The sequence below is a fragment of the Pseudonaja textilis genome, chromosome 1 (assembly GCF_049901715.1).
Source record: "Pseudonaja textilis isolate UNSWEBS1 chromosome 1, rPseTex1.2, whole genome shotgun sequence".
NCBI lineage: Eukaryota > Metazoa > Chordata > Lepidosauria > Squamata > Elapidae > Pseudonaja > Pseudonaja textilis.
Window position 1 is genome coordinate 269,710,400 of NC_141990.1, and position 18,216 is coordinate 269,728,615.

An 18,216-nucleotide genomic window follows, 5' to 3' on the forward strand; every position below is an offset into this window, starting at 1 on the left:
TCAACATAATTCCTGGTGACTTCACAAGTACATCTTTGTAATTTTTTAAAAACGAATACAGTTCAATCTTTTCAAGAAGCTATGTTTATGTTAACTAATAATTTAGGGTTAACTAATATTTAATTTAGGAAAGTTCATTAGTTGTAAATTAAATTGTATTTAGGATTTGAGGTTGAAATTCCAAATATGAGGATATGAATGCTGTTGAATTTCAGCATAGAAATCTATTTAGTCACCAGGAATCAAACTGAAAGATGTTCCCTTTTTACTACTACTTGGGTTAGTACAGTACTTGGATAATAGTCTATCAACATACCAGCACTATAAAGTAGACTGGAAAGATAAAAACTTTTCCCAGAAAAGAATGACAACCCACTTCCATACTGTTGCCACAAAAAGCACACATACATGTTGGAAGTTTACCTAGAAGGGCCTTATTCCGTTTCTGCTGAAATATGCTTAGAATTACAGAACCACAAAATTAAACCCTGATGCCATATTTGGGTCTTCAGCTACAACAAACAAGTTTTACAATTGAAATTATTAAATCAGTCTCTGGATTCCCACAATGCTAATCAAACCAAGTCATTAATGTCCTAATGACTTAAGAGACATGGGATAGCCATCTGCCTGTTATGGTTTAATTTGGATTCTTGGGCAAAGCAGTGAGTCAGATCAATGACCTACTGGCTTTTTCCAATTATCTGGAGATCTAGGCTGAAAGGAAATGCTTAGCATATTCTCAAATTGTCTGTCACTGCTTACATTTACTAAAGCAGTATTTTCTTATAAAGTATAAAAATGAAGATTCTTAAAAATACCCAAGAAAGCAGACAAATGGCTCATCAAACAAACCCAGAGTTCTCACTTGAGGCACAAATGACTAGGCTGAAAGTTTGGACAGATCTATGGTAGCTCTTTGGAGAAGGCTACAATGCTGGGAAAAGGGGAAAAAAGAGAAGACAATGACCAGCAGCAAGACGGTTGGACTCAGTTACAGGGGTGATGAGTGCACTAGCACTAGCTGCATATAGCTCTTTAAGCATTGTGACTTTTTGTCACATTAAGCATTTTTAGTTTCCAAAAACTAAATATATTACAAGTGCTGATTTCTAAAGGTCTCAGATTGTTGGCTGTTGTAGATTTTATAATAAAAAATACAGCTTTCAAAAAAAAAAACATCAACACAGAATAAGCAGAAAAATGCAAGGTAGCAAGTGACATTTTCACTTATAAGCTCACACTTTGAAATGTTATTGACAGACATGATCAAATAAGCATGAACCCAACGTTAGCTTTTAAAATTTGGTTTATTTGCTTGATATAAATAGCATACCTACCTAAAAGAGATGTTATTTAAGTCAGTGTCATTACAACCTTTTGTTAAAATATTTCTCAGGCACTTAAGAGAAATTCTCAGTAATTTAACATTTGTCACCAGTTTCCATACAACACTACTTCCATATATAAATTTCATTTCAGAATCCAGATGCAAATGGTTACAAATTTGAAAGCAAGAATAAAATGCATGTGTATTTTATTAATCCCATAAAATTGTTAGCTAGCCTTGGAATGGAAAAAAGAGAAAAATAAATGTATTATCGTATACTTTTGAAAAAAGAATCAAATCCACCAATCAGCTGCGTATTCTCAAAGATTCCTTTTTGTTTCTCTCTCCACTCCAAAATTTGTTCTGCCAGTTCTTCTGTCCCTGTTACCAATAAGTCCATCTTTGCTAATGCACTCCTCTGTAATATAATATGAAAATAAATATTTCAGTGATATTTGGCGAGATTTCAACATCTTGAAAGCTAAAAAAAGCTCAAAGCCATTGTAATTTTATTAATATATGCTAGTTTATTCCATAAACTGTTTGAAAATAAGAAAAGTAGTAAAAAAAATTAGTATCTTTTCATTTCAGGAGGAAGTATAGTATGAAATGAAGTACTGTAGCAATTTGCATTTTCCTCAAAACATTTCCCACATGGTTTTCAGGTTACAGATCTATCATTTAGTAGACTGGTACTATATATTTAGATTAAGAAATAAAGATGTTCTTAGTACTACCCAAAATGCTGACCTTGTAAATTGTCCTTAGGGAAAAGAAAGAGTATTAGTGAAATGTTTAAATATTACTTACTTACCATATTTCTAATGTTTTCAGGTATTTCAGGGATGTTTCTTATAGTAAGTAAGTGGGTTTCTAATTTTTCAATAAAAGCTACTGCCAGTGCCAGCAATTCTACAACATCTCTAAAGTACAAGAAACAAAGATGCATTATTCCATATTCAGTTTGAGGCATTTTAAGAATCTTTGGGTTTTATTTCTAAATTCTCCCCTATTTACAAATAGATTTAAAAACTATACCAACTTTCTATAAACACTGTCAAACCTGAAATATACCCCAATCAAGACTGAACATCCTATTTTTTGCCAAAAAAATCAGTATGTCTAATTCATTAGGAAAAAAAAAGTTTTGTTTCAATTTTTCCAACAAATGTTTCTTAACAATCATATCTTAGTAAATATAAAACCTTAAAATAATGCTAAATAGCAAAACCTAAGTTAAGCTATTTGAAAAGAGACAAAATGCTTCTGTAAATAAGTAAAAATGTGAATAACTAAGTATTCACGTACCCCTTTCAAATGCAGAGAGAAGATTGTCAAGCTTCTCAAGGAAAGATCCTCCCCCATTACACTTTCAACAGGGATGGGTCAGAGAGTTGGACCTCTAAGGCAGATCTCAAAACAGAAGAGGGTGGATATAGGCTGAGTAATGGGTTAAAGTAATGTGTCCTGACTATTTAGAACTATAAAAATGAATATCAACCATATAAGGTGAGCCATGAAATAAATAAACAGCATAATAAATACAAGGATATGCTGCAATCCAATGGTTTTTTTTGATGTGCTAGTAGACTATATTTTCATACTACAGTATGTATTTTATTAAATGGGAAATTGGCTAAATACATCCAGCACAACCGTAAAATGTAGCTGACAGAACCTATCTTCTGATGTTAAAAATAAAATAAGCCTTTGGATTCTTCTCATTCAGAACCTAAGATAAAATGTGTGTTTTACAAATACCAGCAGATTGTCACTGTACCTGACTGCTGGAAGAATTACTCCTGTACCTGACTGCTGGAAGAATTATTCCCCTATACAAGGGGAAAGGTAGCAAGAATGAACACAAATTTTACAGGGAAATGTGTTTGGCAGAAATGTTAAGAATGTAAGGGTGGTTTGGGTAGTGGTTAGAATGCAGCCAATTCCAAGGAATGAAAGGATGTTGAAAGAAGCAAAAATAACTGCGCATACAAGTGTGCTTCTGCCCACTTTTATCAGCCCCAAACTCTATTGGACTCTCATAGATTTCACCAATAACAAATACTGAGTAAACACTCAAAATTAGGAAATTTGATACCTGTGGAAGGCAGCTTCTACAGGCAGACTTTCTCGACACAGTGGTTTAACTAGCCTTTGCCTCAGAGTTCTTTTATCCTTTAGCACTGCATCCAGGTGCCTGTTCATTGCTTGCAAAGCCTGGCACTTCTGAGCTATGAAAAAGAAAACGTTGAAGTAAACTGGCTGGTGCATCAGTGTAAATCAGGGTTACAGAACATTTGGAGAAAAACTACCTTAGATCATAGTCTTTCCAATATGAATTCTGGCACATTGTCAGGAGACACCTGGATTAATTAAAAAGCAAGTAATAGCATAGAAAGAGAAAAGAGGGGGGAAGGGGAAGGACAATAGTCCAGGAGAGTACTAGGCTTGCTAAACATCTAATTAGTACATTCCAGTGTTACTCTGGATTTATAGCTCCATTTCTGAATGTATACCATCTCCAAATTCTTACAGTTACTATGACAGAACACATTGGAATTATATTCAACTTTATAAAAGGACTTTTTCTCATATAATGAAAGTGTCTCTTTTTCTCCTTTGCAACTCTTTGTGAACAAGTGACATCCTCAAAAATGGATCCTTGTGGTATAGAGGAGTGTATTTTAATCCCATATTCTGTAATGACTTTAATGTATGCTATTCTTCAAAACAATATTGCCAAAGAAGCTTACAGCATCTATAAGAGAAAAAAAATCTCTCTTCCCACTCAAGTAGACAATGCTGCATTTTTAAGCATCCTGGCAGACGAGTTTGATCTAATAATTAAGGCACAATTAGAAGCCAGGATCTGAAAAGCAAACCCTTCACTTGCGGAATACATTAGGAAGAAGAATTAGAAGCCAGGAGATTATGGATTTATATGCTTAATAGATTTATATGGCTGCCATTACAAATATATGACCAAGTGGCTAATATGAAAAATGATAAAAACATATCCCTTAGTGGATGCGACTCAGAACATGCCCTTATGTATGATCAAATAGGATGGGTAGAAATAACCATGGGATGAGTCACAAAGGGCTTTAATGATGATGGCCAACACTGTAAATTACTCTTTGAAATATACTGGTAGCCTATGCAGCCTGTGGAACTGTGATGTCACATGTGCTGAAAAACAGCATAGCTAAGTGATTGTGCCACCACATTCAGCACTAACTGAAACTTCCAGATGTCCCTCCAGATGCTTGTAAAACATTTTGTAGTAGTTCAATCTAAAGATTGCTAGGGCATGAGTCACTATAAGTAATCCTGCCTGGAGACAGACAACAGCTGGATGACTTTGGGCCAGTGACTTTCTCTTAGTCCTATCACCTTGCAAACCACCAACAAAACTACAACAAAAAGATTTTCCAGTTATATGAACATACACAATTAACACAAAATCTGATATTATGTCCAATTGCTTAACTACATACCTGAAAGGTTAAATAGCAATCTTAATAACACTTACTAAGATAAAAAGGGTGAGTAATGTCTGCTGTATCTTTTTCCATTCGCAGGGCTTCTGTCTCCAAATTAATCTGTAACATTGAAACAGTGCTTTAAAATTTTTGTGCAGTTATTTCAAAGTATTTAAAGTGACATGAATTCCTCCTAAAATGATGCTCTTGTTATTTTTACAAAAGTATTTGATATATTGAAATGCAAATGTTTAAATATATTCATTTTTTACTTGGGCATATTTGCACTAAATGGTTTATTTTACTATATAGCTCTTCTTTAGAGTTCACTTCTGGCTAAAAAGATTGGAAACCAGCCAAAAAGACTATAAACCAGTAAAAACCATAATAAAGCATGGTTACTGACTGCAGAATGCTGCAACCAGCTATAAAAGTGAGCTGGTTTCCAAGTGACAGAAATGTGGTCATGTGACCATAGATATGTATTGCAGGCATTGGAATTTCAGAATGGATTATAAACAGCTTTTTTTTTGGGGGGTGTCTGTCATAACTTTTAAATTGTCGACAAGCAAGGACTACTTGCATACAAAAAAGAGAATAAAAACCAGTATAGATAGACGTGTAATATACATCTCCCCCACCTCTGAAAACTTCAGAGGTATTATAGTATTAAAGTTTTAACTGACTTCTCTTCTAGAACAGAAGGTATTATGACTAATGGAGCAAATGTTCACACTTCACATCATTTTTATAAAAATAAGTCTTGTTCTAGTACTAAAATATTATTTACCCGGCTGACTTCAGCTTGGAGATCAGCAATTTGTTCTGCTTCTGAGACGTAAGTAAAACAAGCAGATGGTTTTCTACATATATCTAGAGTCCGCTGCAGAAGAAAAGAAAAAGACAAACCAGCTCAACCACTCATGAAATTAGGACTGAAGTTTAGAACATTTACTTATCTATCACTTACTGGAGACTGACACACAGAACCTTTTAAAATGTTTTATTTCTTCTTTGTATTGTTGTCTCAAAAGTAAAATCTACAGTTGGAAATTATTGTATCATTTTGTTTGTTTAGTAATCAATCTTTATAATCTAACATTCCTTATGTATCTCAAAATATCAAGCTTATGCAATAATACACAAAGGCAATTTGACCAAAACGTGTCTATTGTGAAAAGTTAGGTTATTCTAACAGCAATCAAAAGATTCTATTACAACAGTGGTTACTAATAAGGGGCAGGATGCAATTCAAGTATTTATGAAAAAATATGTTTTATGTATCTCGTATCTTTTAAAATACAATATATTAAGTACGTGCAACATTATGGACTATTTAACAAATAAGAAACCTTAGGTGTGTTTTTTTATATTCCCTCATTCTTTTCCTATGTAAATATACCATGGAGAAGATTGAAGATGTAAGGATAAAAGATATTGATTTATAGTAAGAGTAAGATGTAATGGTAAAGGAATAGGTAAATACATATACTGAAAAATGTGAGGAGATGCAAAAGATGTCTTGATGTTAATAACAATGTATAAAGTTTTATGTTTTTAAAATTTGGAAACTTAATAAAATTTATTATTTAAAAAAAGAAATCTGAGGTGTGTACTTTATATATAATGTGTCCACCCTCCAAGCAGAGTAAATAAACACAGACAACTTGTTAACAGAACAGAAATTTGGACAAATAACTTTACAAAGTACCTGAACAGGCAAAGGAGGAAATGGACACTTGGAGAAAAGGGCAAAAGTCTACCTTTTAAAGTTTCTTCAAAAGGTGACAAAAATTACAGCAAAAAACTGCAGGACATGTACTTAGGCCTACATGTACATTATATGAATTTGCTTCTTCCAGCATCAGTTTTTTCAACTGCAATATTTTCCCAACAATCTTTATTTTCAAACTGTCATCACAGAAATCCATGACAACTCATGTGATCTACAAATTACATTCATTCTAAATTTAAAGGGGCTGATTAAAGCTGATTGTTAGATTCAAGAAATAAGTAATGTAAATCTAGGCCATCAAGTCACCAGATGAGGAAAGAAAAAAAAAACAATTTACAATATAGATACTGTGAAAACAGTCTAAAATTAAACAAAAAAATTACAAAACACTCCAAAAGCCAGACACTATTTGATTTCAAGGCAATTTCTGCTGGATGCAAAACGTGCGGACAAAGGCAATGACATGTCTTCCTTTTGCCAGACATCTGGGAAAGCGTAGATAGAGGAAAATAGTCTCCTTGTCTCATAAATTAATTCCTAGTTACTTGACTATGGCACCAGATCTAACATAAGGGTTGCTCACAAGCATGTCCGGTTTTTTTTTTAAATCGCTTTTCAAATACAAAAATCGGAAGAGGGCTCTATGAAAGGTTCGGACGTGCTTTAAAGAAACCCAACCAAAAAACGCCTGCAGCGCCTACAAATCATGAGTAACCTGGGCTTCTTTTCATTCTGGCGCCCAGACTACCTTCTTTAAGGCTTGGCTGGCACTGTTTGGGCGATCCACACAGCCTCAGCAGCGATTATGATTTGCAAGGAAAGAACCAACCGCCCCACCTGAGACACCACTCCCGCGGAGAGAGCCCGCGCCAACATCAGCCCCGCCGCCGTGGGCTGCACGGGATCCCAAGGGTTGGAGAAAGCCATAGCCAGGCAAACCTCCGGGCGCCACACCAGCGTGCGAACCTCGACCGCCCGCCGGCCCGCCTTCTCTCCCTCCCGCCTGCCTAGGAAGCGCCTCCCAGAGATGCGCTAGGCGCGCGCCGCCATGTTGAGTGTGGCCGAGCTGTTCTCCCGCCGCGCGAGTCTCTCTTTCTCTTTACCACCGAAGGAGATTCCTCCCGCTTCCGCTATGGGCCGTCCCATATCACGATATATCCCAGCCGGGTCCACCAAAGCATCGATTCATCTATACCAAGAGTTGGTGGCTTTTCCCCGATCACGGGGCATCCGGAAGGCAAAAATAAAAAATGGCGACTCTTTCGGCCATTTTGATTGTGGCGGAAGACACTCGGGATAGTCTGGGTAATCCTTCCCCCATCCCCGAGATTCTCAAATATTATTTTTGGAGCGGAGAAGCACGCCATTAGAGGCTAGGCTGGCTGTCATTCGGGTGTGTGGCTCCTTTCGCGGACGACTGAAGTCGCCTGGCCGCTGTTTCTCGCCGTCCTGCTTATGCTTGTTGCTAGGATGCGAGGCTGTGCCGGCTAAATTAAAGGGACTAAGAGGTAAATCCCGTCCTCCTTTTACGAGGTGTGTTTTTTTTTTCCCCGGGATCTCCCTTGGCGGCTTCCCTAGGGGAGATCTGAGGGCGTTGGAGTCGAAGTAGGAGAGGCTGAAGTTGGTAGGCTGATTAGGGGAGATTTAACTCCGTTAGAAAGTGCAGCAATAAAAATCGGGACGATCGTCGGATGGCAGCGAAGAAGAAACTTTCGGGTTTGATCGTTTATTGAGGGAGGAAGGAAGATCGATCTGAATGGTCATCCAGTTTTTTTGTAGCCGTAACGTGTCATCCTGGAAAGCTAAATCCCTTTGAGATTAGGCTTTCGTCTCGCGCTAAACCATAGTTTGTTCAATTTGTGTTCATGCAGTGTGACCTGTTTTAGTAAAACTGTAGTTAACTGGACCCAGCCTCTCATCCGGATTAGCGTGATTTGAGTGTGGCTCACTTCGATAATTTTTCCTGCGAAGTTCAGGAATTGCGTTGATGCTGCCCCTCCTGTGTCTTTTGGTGGGAGAAGATCGTAAATTATCCGGCTCCCCCCCACTTTATCTATGAAAGGAAGATAAATATTCGCCTAAATATAGTTTGTTGCGGGCCCCTTGATAGTCAAAACTGAAATTATCCCAAATTCTCTGAGTTAAGACTGATTTCACTTACCTGCCCTTCTCCTTACACAGTTTTCACAGTTCCAGGTAAAGGAAGGCAAGCACCTAGTATAAAAGCCAGTGAAAGTGAAATTTGGTAATACAGATAGCCCTCCTTTAGTGGTTTTTCGGAATTACAATGGCATTGAAAAAAGTGGTTTATAAATGGCTTTCATATGACTGTTGCAGCATCCCTATAGTCATGTGATCAAAATTTGGGTGCTTGGCAACTGGCATGTATTTATGATGGTTGCAGAGATTGTTGTGACCTAACAAGCAAAGACAATGGGGAAAACCACTGTGTTACTAACTTAACAACTGCACTGTCAACAACTGTGGCAAGAACTGTCAAAATGAGCAACTCTTTTAAAAATTGTCTTGTTTAGCAAAGGTAATTTTGGGATCATATTTTTATTTTATTTATTTTGTTAAGCATGTATGAGAAAACAAGCTAAGTATGAACATAACATATAAACATAAGCAGCTATAAGTATATACAAAATAAATGAGTATGAATAAATGGATAAATGGGAACAGTAGGACAGGGATGGTAGGCATGCTGGTGCACTTTTTTGGTTGTAATTATATAATTATGGTTGTAAGTGAGGATTACCTGTACTGTTTAAAACATTGTTAGATGAACAAAGTTTTCTTAATATGGCAATGTGGGGAGAAAAATGTATTGCTATTATTAACAAAAAAGGCATTAGCTTGAATGGAGACATGAACTTAACCTATAAATCCTAGAGCAGTGGTGGCTAACCTTTTTAGGCTCCTGTGCTGATAATTGTGCATGCGCTTGTGTGTGTGTGGCTCACATGTGTTGCAATACCCAGAAGACAATGTGCGCAGGTCTCTGCGCATGCACACGCATCTCCCACACAGCACCCCCTCCCATGCATGCGTGCCAGATACCTGACAATCAGTGGGCGGGCGTGTGCCATAGGTTCACCATCAGGGCCCTACAGTATTTCTTTGCAGTACTGCTGATTTGTCACAGAAAACAGTAATGCATCAGGAAGTACTATGTTAAGGAAAGCAAAATTAGAAACAGTGCGTACCTTGTTACTTTTGGATTAGTGTTAATGCAAAAGTTTTTTAGAATAGGAAACTCTGACTTCAAGAGCAAAATATTTAGAAAGCCTGTTGATTTTATATGAAACAAATATTGTGATTGCAACACTAGAGAAAACTGTTGTACTATTCATATGTGGTCAAAGGAAAGCACAGCTCACTGGAAGCTATAACTGTGTGGAGTCTTGTACTTCATGGATTTATTTACAGTGGTACCTCTCTACTCTTCATTAATTGGTTCCGTGAGGTGGGATAAGTACCTAAAATAAATAAGTACTGAATACATTTTTCCATAAGGAATAATGTAATGAATCGCAAGGCAGCCTACACCAATGAGTTCTAGCTTGTGTGTTGATTACCAAACAAACAATGAGTACTGGTACAAAATTTTCGTACCAAAATGTATTGAGTATCAAATTTGATGAATTTCAAAGCATTTGAATACCAAGATGCCACTGCATTTGCCAAGGCTTTTATGCTGCTAAATTCCTATAGGCTGTAAATGGCTTACAAAATACTGTATAGGGTTAAAAACATTAGTCACATAAAAGGCTTAATCAACATACTATAACAATTGGGTTCATCCCTAAATATTTTTTCAAACAACAAACTCTTCATAGATATTTAGAAGCCCATGGACTTCCTGCTTGGGTGTAAGGAGTGGAGACATGGAGTCATTATCAAAAAGACCTGCCTGTAGTTTTATTTCTTTTTAAATTTTTAAATTCAGTTTTATGTGTATATATTCAGAAATATTCTGAATCTCTGGAGGTTAAATTACCATGGACTCTAATGCTATAAAAACTGACTATCTGTTCAGTTATTATTATATAATTATCTATTTTCCACCAGTTATGAATTAATCTTTTTGAATGCAAGAAGCATAAACATGCTCTCTGAGAACAAATACTTTTGAGTATGTCTTATTTTCAGGTTAGAGTCCAGGTTAGCATGAGTTTAGTACAGTGTTTTCATTTATCATTTCCATCTTTTCTGTTATATAGCAACATTTTCAAATATTTCTATCTTACGACTGGTGAATGTTGTGTTCAGATTAATTTTATGCAAGAGTGATGATTTGGGTAACTTATGTTTACTTGAGTCAATGGCATAGAAGACTGGGTCCCAATTTACCGTAGAGGTGAGAATATTGAGAAGAAAATCGTATGGATAAACCTTTATTTAATGTATTCTCATTTTACTTTTTAATAGAAAGTAATTTCATCTTGCCTAATGTAGTGTGAATGAGGGGGATTCCACTACGCATCTGCCACAATCCTTTTGTTTGCCAGTTTCAAAGACAATAACAGAAAGATGGGAAACAGTGCCTTAAAAGCACATTTGGAGACGGCCCAAAAAACAGGAGTATTCCAATTAACTGGAAAAGGCCTTTCTGAGGTAAGTATCAACTTTGTTAACATATGGCACAAAAAGCCATTTTCCTTTACTCCATAATATGCTAAAAAGATAAAATTATGTCTTGCTTTGGAACTCAGAATATTTTCTTTTTGATTACCATATTTATGGGACTAATTTGGCTATTACAGACTTTACATTTTGGACCATTTCAAGCTTAGAGTAGAACTATTCTGGTCTTATTACAAATCCAATAAGTATATTTTAAAATCAAAGTGTTTTATTTTCAGCTTGATGTTACCCAGTTTTTTTTTTAAAAAAAGCCGTTTTAATCCTGAAACCAAATTTTGTCTCAAAATGGAGCATTTAATGTTGAAATATTTCTGAATGCATTCAACCTGAACACAATATATTTTGCATACTTCTAAAATGTTGAATATGTTTTAATTAATATCTATACTATAAAAATATTGATACTGTTTTATATTATAGAAATCAGTTTGGATTTTTAAAGGTAGAACATTTAATGGAAGCTTACCCCTGATGATTGTATATAAAAATTACAGTTCTGCACAGTTTTACTAAAGCTCTCTGATTTGGATTTAATTTCTAAAAAGAAATATGACTTAATAAGCTGTTACATCCATTAAGCGACTATGGCAGTTCATATTAGGTTTTATTTATTTTGATTTTGCATAACATGAAATATTGTGTTGGGTTTTGTTCCGATTATGGTTAATTGATTTTGGACAGATTTCCCAATTCTTTTCCAATCTTTCATTATTTGGGGTATGTAAGACTACAAAACATAATTTTCATTACAAATCATTCTGATTCAGTATATTTTTCAGTTTTTAATTCTTTGAATAATTTCATCAATATCTGGATTCTTTTTCAGTTTCCTGAAGATCTACAGAAGTTGGCAAGTAATCTCAGAACAATAGATTTGTCCAACAATAAGCTTGAATCAATTCCACCTTTTATAGGAAAGTTCTCTGTATTGAAAAGTCTTGCTTTAAATCACAACAGACTGAGTATGTTTACTTAAGTGTCTTTAGCTTGCTATATATTGCATATTAAATGTTTTAGTATTAACAAAGATTGTTTGTAACTGTAGTTACTTGTTACTAAGGTAATGTGTTGCTGAATGCTAAGGTAATCAAAATTATTTTGATTCTTATGAAATAGGGACTTACTCAGCTAGAATAATTTTTATTACTTGTTCTTTTCTCACATCTTTTCAGCTGCAAGAATTCTGATGGAAAATGAGCCTGTGTATTAATCCAGACAATTTGGCAGTATATAAGTAGAATAAATAAATTATATCTGATATATTGTATATCATATATTACAAAAGAACATTCTGTTATATAATGAATCTTTATTCTAAGGAGGATTATATAGCAAAATAAAATATTTAGTCTTGATGTTTTCATAATTGTGCTTTTTCCTGGCAGCATGATTTAATTGTATTTATAATTTATTGCTAGCTGTATTACCTGAGGAACTCTGCAAGCTGAAAAAGCTGGAAATTCTACATCTGAACAATAACCAATTGACACGTTTACCTAGCAGCTTTGGACAACTTGTGGCACTAAAAACACTGAGCCTTTCCGGAAACAAGCTTCAAACTATACCTGTTCAGCTATGCAGTCTTCATCATATAGATGTGGTAGATCTTTCCAGAAATCAGATCCAGAATATCCCAGACACAATAGGAGAGCTACAGGCTATTGAACTGAACTTAAATCAGAATCAGGTATGAAAGTATATTTTTGTAGTTGAGTATTGTTATGTGGTGTCATAAATACTGTGGATGGAGATATAGTTAATGCTATAAGCCAAAGTGGGGGTTTATTTGGCATTAAAGGTAGTCCTTAGTTAACAATGGTAATTGGGCCTGAAATTTGCCAAACAATGTAGTGATAAAGCCCATGTTGTAAACTGCATCACTTAAGCAATGGCAACTATGGCAGTCCCCATTGTTGTTAAACTAAATCCCACTAGTTGTTAGGAGAGGACCTATCTTGATCCAAGCCAATTCCTTCCTCCCAGCCTCGAGCTTTAGGACTGCTGCCTCTGGGACTCTAACCATCCACCTATCTGCCCCATCTCTCTCCATTTGGCTTCCCTGCACAGCGGTAGTCCCAGTGCTGATGGGGCTGAAATAGGGGCATGGGTCCTTCAGTCAGCCACCCCCACCTCCAGGTCTCTACTTCAGTCCCAGAACCAGCAAGGAGTTCTTCCTCAAGCCCTGTGCAGTCCCAGTTTCACAGGGCAAAGCCCTAGTCATCTTTGCTGTCCTGCACTACATAAGCTCTGCCACATCTAGTTGAACTTTGCCATCTTCCGCTGCTGACAAAGTGCACCCATCTTGGCCTTATGTGAGAATGGTGTGCGTGGAATTACATTTTGTGTTCGCTAAAATGAGAAAATCTACTACAGGTAGTCCTGGATTTACAACAGTTAATTGAGTTTCCTTTATAACAGAGCATTGAAAAATGATGACCATTGCAGCTGCCCATAGTCACATGATCAAAATTCAGATGGTTGACAACTAGTTCATATTTATGACTGTTGCAGTGCCCTAGGGTCATGGTATCCCCTTTTGCGACCTTCCGACAAGCAAAGTCACTGGGGAATACAGATGCAGTGCAATGATTCTCTTAACAACTGTGGCAAGAAAAGCAATAAAACGGGGCAAACTCAACAAATGTCTCACTTAACAACAAACATGTTGGGGTCAATTGTGGTCATAACTTGAGGACTACCTGTAACAGCTTCTTTTTAAAGTACATTTAATAAAATGTTGGGCTTGGTGGTGGCTCAGTGGCTAAGACGCTGAGCTTGTCGATCAGAAAGGTCGGCGGTTTGAATCCCTAGCATCGTGTAACGGAGTGAGCTCCCGTTACTTGTCCTAGCTTCTGCCAATCTAGCAGTTCGAAAGCATGTAAAAAATGCAAGTAGAAAAATAGGGACCACTTTGGTGGGAAGGTAACAGCCACATGACCACAGAGATGTCTTTGGGCAGCGCTGGCTCTTCAGCTTTGAAATAGGGATGAGCACCGCCCTTTAGAGTCAGAAACGACTAGCAGATATGTGCGAGGGGAACCTTTATCTAATCAAATGTTGAAATAGTTATCTTAATAAAATCAAGAATTAGCTCTAACATTCTAAATTGATGTTAACATTGATGGACAAAATATAAACTACAGATAGTCCTTGACTTACAACAGTTCACTTAGTGACCATTCAAAATTACAACACTTGTGACCATTTTTTAGACTTATGACTGTTGCAGCCATCCCCATGGTCACATGATCAAAAATCAGACGCTTAGCAACTGACTCATGTTTATGGTGGTTGTAGTGTCCTGGGGACATATGATTATCTTTTGTGACCGTCTGACAAGCAAAGTCAATAGGGAGATGAGATTCATTTAACAACTGGGTTACTAATTTAACAACTGCAGTGATTCACTTAACAAAAGTGGCAAGAAAAGTCATAAAATGGGGCAAAACTCACTTAACAAATTTCTTGCTCAACTTAAATATTGGGCTCAATTGTGGTCATAAGTTGAAGACTACCTCTATATTGATCCAAGTTTATAAATCCCTCCCTCCTGTGAAAATTAATAATACAATTACCTTTTAAATGTGTAATTAATTGGAGATACTCTGCAATTATGCACTGTGCTGAAATTGTAGTAGGCGTTTCCAGCAATCCTATTATCATGGTGGCCTGATAAGTTATAGCAAAACAAACTTAGCTCATGTACAGTCTATCCGTATAGGACCAGTTTTTAGAAACATGATAATACTTTCTTGTTTTGTTATTTAATTTTTCTAACTGGGAGATCATTGTAACCATCTTTTTGATTACTTCTTTGGGCCTATTACAGATTTCCCAGATCTCCCCCCAGATCTCGCGTTGTCCACGCCTCAAAGTTCTGCGCCTTGAAGAGAACTGCCTAGAACTAAGTGTACTTCCTCAGAGTATTCTTAGTGATTCTCAGATCTCTCTACTTGCTGCAGAGGGTAATCTTTTTGAGATCAAGAAACTTCGAGAATTGGATGGCTATGACAAGGTTCGTTGAAAATCCCATATATGTATTTCTCTTTTCCACTACTTAGTACCATTTTTCCATATATTTGGGTAGGACAGTAGTCAAATGGCATCAGTTGTTAAATGAAATCATAAAGATAGCAATTTTTTTAGCCACATGAAGCTTAAATTCCTGGTTTATCTTAAAGTTTTGGAAAAGAGTTACAACACTTTCCTAATTAGTAGATTAATATATCAGAGTTGTATGAGGATTTTAAAAATATTCCCTAAACCAGAGGTGTCAAACTCACGGCATCACGTAATCACATGACATATTGTGACTTTTTCCCTCTTCACTAAACCCAGGGTGGGCGTGGGCAGCACATGATGCATCCGGCCCACAAGCTGCAAGTTTGACACCCCTGCATGAAACCCTATATCTTTCAAAACATTTGTCAATGTGGTTATATGGTTTTATATAAGGATTAAGAGATCCCAGAACAGCATAGGGCAGCACAGATAATTATGGCTTAAAGCAGAGGTCCAGGAAAGTATAGGTTTTTCTGAATTTGATCCAAAGAGGTTTATTAGGAGTAATATCCCATCACTATTCTTAAAATCTTCATATGAGAAGGTGACATTTTATAGGTGTCATGCCTATCGAAAGATTCCCTCAAACTGAATTTGACTCCTTTTGTCTCTTGGACTTTCCCAAATAGGCTTCTCGACAACTGTGGTTTGTTTTTGACTTTTTCTGAGATATTTCTTTGACCTTCCAACTTAGCTTACAACTTAACCCTGACTGATCATGCTTTTTTTTTAATGATCAGTCACAGTTAAATAGATGTTGCTACTTACTATTTCATTACATATACAGGCTTTTATATAAGGCTCTAATGGCAATTAAAACTTGTACTCCTATTAAACATCTTTGGATCAAATTCAGAAAAACCTATACAGCATGTTCTTGTCTGGTGTTCATCAAAAGAACTTTCCTGGACTTCTGCTTTAAGCCATAATTATCTGTGCTACCCTATGCTATTCTGGGATCTCTTAGTCCTCAAGTGTGATGCACTATATATATTTGCAGGACATTGAGAACTGAGGAAGAAGGAAACACGAAATACGATTCTATTACTGGTTGTTAAGATCTATATAACTATGATTTAAAAGAGTTCAATTTTAAAGCTAACTACAATGGACATTAGTGGCAAGTGATATGATTAAAATGGCCCCTCTCGCATTGACTGAACACTACTTTATCAGATAGCTATGAACCTTTTGTCCAACAGCAGGAGATTTAGGAAAGGAAAGACAACACAGAAGTTCTGAATTAATGTAGTACTGAAATTGTAACTAGTCAGTAGAAATAGATTATGTACTAAACAGAAAAAAATAGAAAACCATAAAACTAGAAATGAACTCTTTGCAAAAGTTATCTAGAACTTGATTTATATATTTATCAACAAAACTTTTTTTTAACATTTTAGTATATGGAAAGATTTACTGCTACAAAGAAAAAATTTGCCTGAGCTACTGTGCACGTGAATGAAAAGACAACAAGAAATGTGACTGATGTATGGATCCAAACTGCAACAAGCCTGTTGGGAGAATGACATTCAAGCCTTTATATAAAGGCAGGAGAACAGTGGCCTGTTGGTTTTAAAATGCCTTGATGTTTTAGATCTCACAAAATGAATCCAAGAATTGGTAACCTTGGATATAATGCTTAACATCCATTTGTTAAGTCTCCATCTACAACGATTGAGAAGAACATTACAAAATGACCTGAGCTGAAGAGGTTTTATGACGGTTCCTGACAACTTCATACATAGGAGGCAGGGCAGGGCAGGGCAGATGGAGATAATGGGCTTTGTGGGTAGGATCATCTGCCAGGAGGCTCACTAATTCAATATAGATTAATTCCACAATGCAAATCCATCCATGTCTTGGCTTTAAATATTTTACAGTGTATGTAGGGCTGGCCATTTGAAAAATTATGTACAATAGAAGCACAAATTATGGATGAGCATAGTGGCTTAATATACATAATAAAACAACAGTTGTCCTAGATTCACATCACAGTCATTCTCTAGATGGTTTGTCTTCCACTTGCTAATCAACTAGTTCACCTTAAGTGTGCTAAACTGATGGCTTGCAAAATAGGACACTGCATTTGAATCATTATGCGAGTAACAAACTCCAATGTTTGGGACAGGGAGGGTTTGATCACTGTATTAATGCCTTATGCAAAGCACCCATGGATATTTAAAATATGCAACCTTGGAATAATTTACATGCTTTTTACAAAAACCATACCTCCACAACTTTCTTAAACTTTTTTGGCACCTTTTGACAAAATAAACTGAAATATATTCTTATGTATTGGAATGGCAAATATGCAGCTGAAGCTTTCTGTAAAATGTACTGTTCATGTAAATGAAATTTAAATTAAAATGTAAAACAACTCTACAACCCTAGGGAATGGTCATAAATGAAAATGATTGGATGTTTCATTGTTGGGTTGAAACACGCTACTCTTACGTGATTTATTTTTACAAATATTTTTTTTTCATGCACTACAGGTTCCAGCTATATTTCTCATTTTTTCTACTGCTACTTGTAATCGCAACTGTAAAGACACATACGTTGCATGCATTATAAATCAGCAATTGGTACTGAGTACCAATAGGTAATCATGCTGTTTCTTCTAACACAGCAGAGCTGGGAATGAGATTGAGGCGTTGGAGGAGTTGGTCAGTGTGAAACCTAGGAAATAGTAATGATTTCTCCTATTGGTAGTTGTTAGATCTTTTTGTATTGGGTTATAATCAGTAAATCCTTGCCAAATTATTTTTAGCAATTTCATTTAATATAAATTTACATTAAATAAGATTGTCTAATTTTTGAAGAAAAACAACTTTGAAGATTTTTTTTTGGGGGGGGGGGGGAACCATGTCATTCTTGTCTTTTATACCTGGATTGGGAATGAGTATCTACTCCTGTTCTTAGAATTCCCTGTAATACAGCATCTGTATTTGACTTGT

The 18,216-nt window shown here is 36.1% G+C and overlaps 2 protein-coding genes across 2 annotated transcripts; one reads left to right on the plus strand and one right to left on the minus strand.

Moving 5' to 3' along the window:
* Positions 1-1,291: 1,291 nt before the first annotated feature.
* HAUS2 (HAUS augmin like complex subunit 2) lies at positions 1,292-7,798 on the minus strand. The gene is made up of 6 exons (XM_026709539.2): positions 7,385-7,798; positions 5,603-5,695; positions 4,863-4,932; positions 3,429-3,561; positions 2,145-2,253; positions 1,292-1,748 (listed from the first exon to the last, which is right to left on the minus strand). The coding sequence occupies exons 1-6, from the start codon at positions 7,472-7,474 to the stop codon at positions 1,599-1,601; spliced, it is 645 nt and encodes a 214-aa protein (XP_026565324.1). The 5' UTR covers positions 7,475-7,798; the 3' UTR covers positions 1,292-1,598.
* Positions 7,799-7,907: 109 nt separating this feature from the next.
* On the plus strand, positions 7,908-17,634 carry LRRC57 (leucine rich repeat containing 57). The gene is made up of 6 exons (XM_026709504.2): positions 7,908-8,055; positions 10,982-11,167; positions 12,024-12,159; positions 12,616-12,884; positions 15,027-15,212; positions 16,660-17,634. The coding sequence occupies exons 2-6, from the start codon at positions 11,084-11,086 to the stop codon at positions 16,699-16,701; spliced, it is 717 nt and encodes a 238-aa protein (XP_026565289.1). The 5' UTR covers positions 7,908-8,055; positions 10,982-11,083; the 3' UTR covers positions 16,702-17,634.
* The last annotated feature ends 582 nt before the right edge of the window (positions 17,635-18,216 follow it).